Raw genomic sequence first — 7,736 nt, forward strand, 5'->3', positions numbered from 1 at the left:
GAATGTTTATTAAATATTTGACTGTTCCTAAATGAATTTAAAGCAAATTGTGCCTAAATGTATAAACTAACCATTCCTAACATGAATATAAAGAAAATCGTGTCTATAAGCATAACAAAATTGTTCCTAATGATAACAAAAAATTCCTAATTCACTTCCCGATTACGATATCTCCATATCTGCGAGCCTGATTAATTCCAAACTTAAACGCATATATACTATATATATGTGAATATATCTAGCGGTTTGATGTAAAATCACATAGTCTGAAAGACAGTTAAATTATTTTGAACCTCGTTGATTGTGAATTAAATATTATATCACATTCTTCTCTTTATACAGAAAATGAGGCGTGTAACCAAACGAGAAAGGAACAGTCATGAAAAGATATTTATCGAACTAACACAACCCTACAACTTAACAACTCGTAGTGTAATCCAAAAATGTGGTTACGCTTAATCCAGGATCTTTAGATGTATAAATAAATGTATTGTAACCCCATTGGTCCATAAACCAAGCGCCGTTTTTGCTGAATTAAAGACTCAGACTTGAGGAATTGCGCAACTTCTTTTCTGCTGCCGCTGCTTACTTCAACTTCTTTTCTTTTCTCTGTTCAAAGATCATTTACTTATACCTGACCAGATACAGTCCATGCACTAAAAGCTTGGATTCTAGTGAGTCTACTGAGACCATTCATTTGGACTTATTAGGATTTATGCTTATCCAATACCTCACTTCAGACTTGATGTGTTTATATTTTGTAAATACTATGATTTCAGCAGCTGAACTGAGATGTATGCTATATCATGATTGATTGATATGTCTATACAGTTGATTCTAATTTGAATTTGTCGAATATTGGGTCGGGTTAGTGAAATTGTCACCCAATGTACATTCATATTTGAGACAAGATTTGAGTCTCTCAAATACATATTGGGATAAAGATTCATATGAGATAGACCCTATTTGAAATAGAGTTTGCAGTCTTCCAAATAGACATTTTTTTTTTTGAACTTAAAAAAGCAATTTTTACGTCCCTATGGTATAAACAATGTTTAAAAAGCCTATGTGAAAACAAAATTATCAAAAAACCTCCTTGTGTTCCTCAATATAAAGCAAAAAACACCTCCTATGCGAATGTATATTACACTCGCCATTTTTATATTTTTTTAAGTATATTTTTACTTAAACACTATTAGATTTTGATATAAATAAATCGATGATTAAGATCTCATCAATAATATCTAGATTCATATTTCATCTGGTCCATTGATTCGTCATTGCAATCAATGGTACAAATTTCACGTCATGTATATTTTCTGATATATAATAAGAAAATATATAAATTTAAATTAATATAAAAATAAAAAAAATCCCAAGTCCTAGTCTTCCCCCCGTGTGTTGCCCGTCCCGCGGCTGGCTTCCCCTCGCCTCTCGTCGCGCCACCTGTCGTCCCTCTTCCCCAGCTGCCCCCTCTCTTTTTATATACGAGCACATGTGGCACACTCACATGTATGTGCACAATCAATTTACAATTTTAAAAAAAATATTATTATTTTAAAATATATTAATTAGATTAATAAAATATTAAAAAATATAAAAAATGAGAAAATAATAAAAAAAAATAAGAGAAGAAAAAGAGATGTGGAAGTTGAGAGAAAAAAAATGAAAAGTTAAGAAGATTGAAAAAAATGGAAAGTTGAGAAAAGAAATAAGAGAAATAATTAAATATTAAAAAACAAAAAAAATTAACATACCAAAATTAAGTGGACACCAAAAGAGTGCTTTCTCTTATATATAGTATAGAAATATACATCCATATATTTATCTATATTTTATGTATTTATATTTCATAGATAATAAAAAATAATACATATAAATATATATACATATATATAATACATAAAAGTTTTGAATTTGAACTGTTCATTTTAAACAACAAATGAACAACTAAATCAAACTATTGGATTAATGACGAACAACGAGGAAAATTTGCATTACTGAGCATGTCGAAATTACAGTAGACATCAGGGGGTTCTTCGCTCTACTTTTCAAAATACATGAAAGTTTGTTTATATTTTTTTTCCACAGGGGAATTGTGAACATTTCGTATATCACATGGAGGGCGCTTAGAAGTTTTGCCCTTTTTTTTTTGTAGTGGGACAACCGAGTTCTAGCACTTTAGAGGTAAAAAGTCGAATCATTAATTAGGTGAGTTTGTAATGTGGGGTTACTTCAAGGTCATGAAAATTTATACAAATATCCCAACTCTTTTATTAATCACAAAAGAAACTAGGATCCACTTATCTTATGTTGGGTAGTATGGATTCGGCCCTGGCCTAACTTGAACCCAAGCATATACGAACTCAATAATGACCACTCGATCATCCATGGATCAATGTTTCATGTGAGACCACTCGATCATCCATGGATCAATGTTTCATGTGAAGTCCTACAGCTTGGGGTCATGTCTCAGGTACAACTTTTGATACCTTAATGCACTTACGATCTTCATACTTCCTCCCCTAGGAACTTGTTAACTTAAATATCAAATGGGCATAATCTGAACTTCCTATTGGAAAAGAAGCGGAGGATAGTACAGTAATTTTACTAATTAATTTTTTCCACTTGTGTTTTACAACAAATGAAACAACATAGGGTATAGATATGAAAACACCCTTCAAACTCGTATAATAATTCTAGTAGACCATCCTTCAAACTCCTGTAATAATTCAAGAACTTGACCAACTAAAATACATGCATGATCTTTTCGCTTTTATTAATACTCAATTTAGTTTATTTTTCCAACACTTCCCTGGTGTTCTTGCGATTTCTTACCTCGTAGGTCAAGTTACAAGAGTTCCAGCTTGCATAAGCATGTTCAAACCCACTTTTTATTTGGATTAGACCTTTGTGGACATAATTCTGTCATACATCCTTTGGCTCAATTTGTGGAAACCACTAAATCATTTTCCTTGAGATTTAAGAGAAATGGCTGAGAACCCTGATAAGAATGTTGCTGGTCCATTTGAGACCCAAGCAAACCGTTTGGGAGAAAACCTCCCTGGCCATGAAATTTCACAATTTAGAGCTCAAGTCTGCACAAGACGTTTGCGGCATGAGCGAAGGAGTTAAGGGATGATAGAGTTTCTCCACCACGACATGAAGAAATGAATGTTGAGGCCTTGACTCAAGCTAACCTCCCATCGACCCCACTTCCACCACAAAGAGCTAGGAAAGAGTTGCTTCCCGAAGCAGGAGCAAGGGACAGTGTCAAAAGAGGCCCTGAACACTTCCAAACAGCTGATTCCAAAGATGTTGCAAGCCATCAAGCTGCAAGAGGACCGGCCTAGGAAGAATGAGGTCCAAGAACTAAGTGATCAAATAGGCTGCCTTAGCTAGCATATTGAGGAGTGAAGGCGATGCCTTGATGCTCTAGTTAATGCTCTGCTGAGACGAGTGTCACCTTTCTCACCCAAGATCCTCAAATGTGGTGATTGTGATTTTCAATCTAATAAGAATGTATTTGTAACTAGTGCAAGCCTCAAGGAGCGTGTGCATGTAATTTACCCTTATTATTATATATATACTCACACAAAGAAAAACAGTCAAATTTACGCATCAATTATAGCAATAGAGCTATTTATTCCATTCTTTAGCATGAAATGATGAAACTCTTAGGAAACATGTCTTGACATGAAATCTTGAAAGAACTTATTGCAGCCAGAGCCAGCAAACTAATTTAAGCACAATATGTTTCTATCGCGCTCCAACATGTGGCACAGTTAAGTTGACAAAGCTAAGCATAACACTAACAGCATTTTGAGCTGCCAAAGGTGCAAAGGCATCAGCTTCATTGGAAACAGAAGAACCGCCTCCTGCTAAATCAGACAACGCCCTAATGGCAATGAAAGGCTTCCTTTGCTGCAGGCACACGAGTGCTACAGCAGCACTCTCCATGTCGATTGGCGTTGCATTAAATTTTGAACGCAGGAACTCCCGATAAGCTGCATTGTCCACAAACACATTGGCACTAACCCCTCTTTCCACCATTACGACCTCGGGAGCCCTTGGTAAACATGTCGAATTCATACAACGTTCCAGCTTCATGCCCTGTATATATGATCATGAAGGTATGATGGAATTGAACTTCAAGAACCTGTTCGAGAATTTTGCTTTTACAAACAAAGGACGAGGTTTCTTTTCTTGTATTTTCCCCTTTACCTCAAGATTCTTTGCTAGTGAAAGGTAGAGAGCGTCAACAGGAACCCAAAACGCATGTTGCCGGACTTCAGGATGTCCATCAACGCTGAATATCTCTTCCGGTTGGTACCATACACGATTCAGAAAGTTATCTGTTGATACGGAGCCGTACGTTGTGTTGTTGTTGTTGTAATCGGAGAACCTAAGGTAGCCAATCTCTCGTGTATAGTCCCCCGCCGACTCTAAGGCAAGTTCATCATCAGCATCATCTCCCCACCTCTATTCATGGGACATTAAGCCATTTATGCAAACGTTAGGAATCAAATGACTCAAATTCGGAAAACCTCGTAGCATTAAGTACGTATTGCCCCGCAATGAATTTCATTTGCATTAAAACCAAGCTTCAGGGCTTCAAAGAATATAGAATGACAAGTTTATCACCATAAGTGACGAGTCAGGATTGTCCATTGTTAAATGACGAGTCAGGAGTGCTGTTAGACCATACAATTTGGACATACTCTAATAGCACGTTGAATGATCATCTCATTTAAAAATTTAAATTATTAAAAATGAGAATTATTTAATATGGAAAATATTATTTTTGGTCATATAAATTAGGCTCGTTTTACTTTTGGTCCTATTTATAACGGGATTAGCAGTTTTAGTGGCATAACTTACAAAAATTAGCACTTTTGATCATCATCTACTTTTCTGTCTATAATTTAACGGTGTGGATCAAGTGCCCAACACGTGGCTATTAAGTATTTTTGATTGGTAGAAAAGTTGGCCCTTCTTCCAACGGTAACAATATGAATGCTCCATTCAGCCTACTTGACTCACTTGTGGAGACATATTTCTTTGTGTTTCTTCTACTTGACTTCAACTTACAGAAATATGGGAATGACGGGATTCCATTTTTGTAAGAGAAGAAAGAAATCCTCCATTCTTTACTCTAATTTCCTTCAAAATTTATTTTTGTCTCTCAAATGTATTGTATTTTCCCCACAGAAATAACTCTAAGCTGGAAAACGCGTCAATTTTCTCTACAACAAAAAATACTTAATAGCCATGAGCTAGGCACGTAGCTAATTGAAAACAAAAAAGTAAATTAAAAATGCTAATTGACCCAACTTATAGACCAAAAAATGGTATATCTCCCATTCAATATTCAATATTCAATATTTGTAACCATCACAAATTTCTCCTTACAATACCTGCCAATTCCAGAGGCCGGTGTGAGCCCAATAGTGTGGGATAGTAACGTCGCCAATCTGGAGTTGAGGATTAGCATTCCCAGCTATTCCGAAGTGCACAACCCCTTCAATATGGAATAAACTTAGCAACAACTGTGTCGCTATACCTGCATTAATCTATACACACAACATATATTCGTGTCTGAAACATTACCAACCAGTCGACTAATTAAGGAAAAAACGGGTGTTAGTATACTGTCATTTTTTACCTCACAGCAAAGTGTTACTGAAACATACCGTACTCAATCCTGACATAACCACAACCACCTTTCTAGTTTCCACTGCTCCAATCCGAAACCTTCGCCCTATTTGAAGCAAAATGAAGGCAGTAAGGATCTGTAGATTCTGATTATCATATCTACCATATATTAATTATTACGTGATTACTTCACATATATATATATATATATATATATATATCAACACAATTAAGTGAATATAAAATTCATGAACTAATTATCCGCCATCACAAATTCTTGTTGACTAATCAGGTACGTGTAAAATGCAATGTAGTCTGTCATATGAGAAAAAGAGCAAAAGCTCCTTGTGAAAAATAAATGATCATATCTCCTATGTTTTGAAAAATAAAGCAAAATATTCTCCGTCTAAACCGTTGATAGTGTAATTTTCTTCATTTCAAAGTACATAGGGGTCATCTGTTATTTTTTTTTAGGAAAAAATGTAATTTCCCCGTTGTGATATGAGAAAATGAGCAAAAAAAAATCCTGTGAAAAATAAAATAGCAAATTATCCCCTGTATTTTGGAAAAAGAAGTAAATTATCCCTTATCTAAACCATTGATGGGGTTGTAATTTGCTTTATTTTTTATAATATAGAGGGATAATTTGCTAACTCTTTTTCATATGGTGTATTTTCTCATTTTACATAACACAATGAAGTAAATTGCATTTACCCTTTTTTTTTACATAAATATTTCTACTCATTTTTCAGATCACAGGGAGGTAAATTGTATTTATCCAATCACGTAATGTTGCAAGTACTACTCCACTAGCATATGATTGGTTATCCTCTTTGATTCTATAAACAATTTAAGACAGTTATGATCATAATTAATTGATATTGCCTAAAGTTTTGATGCGGAAGAATAGGCAAAATTGTAATTTTTGTGCTATAAATATACGGTCGTGTAGTTCTGTAGGAATCTTTTAGCAGTTTTATTCTTTAATTCTAGAAATTTCTTATATTAAGAACAAAAATAGCCAAATTTTGCTATACTACAAAGGAAATTACACCCAATTAAACTGGTGACGTACACTTTTTCAGCCTTTTTAACATATGTAGGCCATTTTTGTCCACAATGCAAAATCCTTAAAATCATAGGACAAATTGTTAAAAAGATTCATACGAGACTGAAATTATTATACCATATTTACAAGACTAAAATCACAAATCCCGAAAAGAATTTTCATCACCTACATACACAACAAAATTGGTTCTTCGGGCTCGATCCTGTTGACAATAAGCTATTAGGCTAGCTTCATTGGAACTTTCGTTCTGTATATGGAAAGGTTTGGTATTTTAGGTCCCGTGAAAAGTTGATTTAGCAACTTAGTCTCTAAATTTATCAATTTTTGGGGATTGAAGACATTTTTGACAACTTCTCAAACCTCGTGAGATTTCCCCAAGTTTAGTTCAAGCAAGGCATCAAATTGGGGGTTTTGCAAATTCCAACAAATAAAATTACTCAATCCGTGAAAATTGCTAAACAAGCGGAGGGAGCATGTGGAAATATGAAAAAGTTTGACCCGAGTCAAGTTTGGTCGAATTAAACCATTCACAGAGTAAGTGTATGACACTTGCTATGTGATTGATTACTTTCCTTAAACTGTATATCTAATCGCACGACAAGAGCATTGCACTTGTTATATGATTCATCCAAATTTGACCGAGTCGGATTCGAGCTAAAATTTACCGTAAGAACATGTATATATATATATATGTACAAGTGAAGAAGAATGGATAAGTAAGGGGCATAAAATGCACAGAAATGATAAGTGGTGTAAACCTGCAAAATCCAAGAAAGGAAGGTGTTGATGAGGCAGAAAGCTTGGAGAATTGAGGAGAGGGGCCATCTCAAAAGTGTTGGGCACTACAACACCCAAATACGGACCCATGCTGTTTATCACACCTATCATCTTCATTACATTCTCAGAAACTGCACCATCTGCTACCTTTCCCATATCCATTGTAATAACCCATCCCAGCAACCCTAATGTTTTCCAAACCATATGCATTCTCTCTCTCTCTCTCTCTCTCTCT

At 34.9% G+C, this 7,736-nt stretch overlaps 1 protein-coding gene across 1 annotated transcript; it reads right to left on the bottom strand.

Annotated features, from left to right (window-relative positions):
- On the bottom strand, window positions 3,607-7,730 carry LOC105173534 (bark storage protein A). The gene is made up of 5 exons (XM_011095313.2): window positions 7,483-7,730; window positions 5,694-5,761; window positions 5,418-5,573; window positions 4,225-4,482; window positions 3,607-4,113 (listed from the first exon to the last, which is right to left on the bottom strand). Exons 1-5 carry the CDS (start codon window positions 7,709-7,711, stop codon window positions 3,760-3,762), a joined length of 1,065 nt encoding a protein of 354 aa, XP_011093615.1. The 5' UTR covers window positions 7,712-7,730; the 3' UTR covers window positions 3,607-3,759.

This window comes from Sesamum indicum, linkage group LG11, assembly GCF_000512975.1.
Source record: "Sesamum indicum cultivar Zhongzhi No. 13 linkage group LG11, S_indicum_v1.0, whole genome shotgun sequence".
In the NCBI taxonomy this organism is placed as follows: domain Eukaryota; kingdom Viridiplantae; phylum Streptophyta; class Magnoliopsida; order Lamiales; family Pedaliaceae; genus Sesamum; species Sesamum indicum.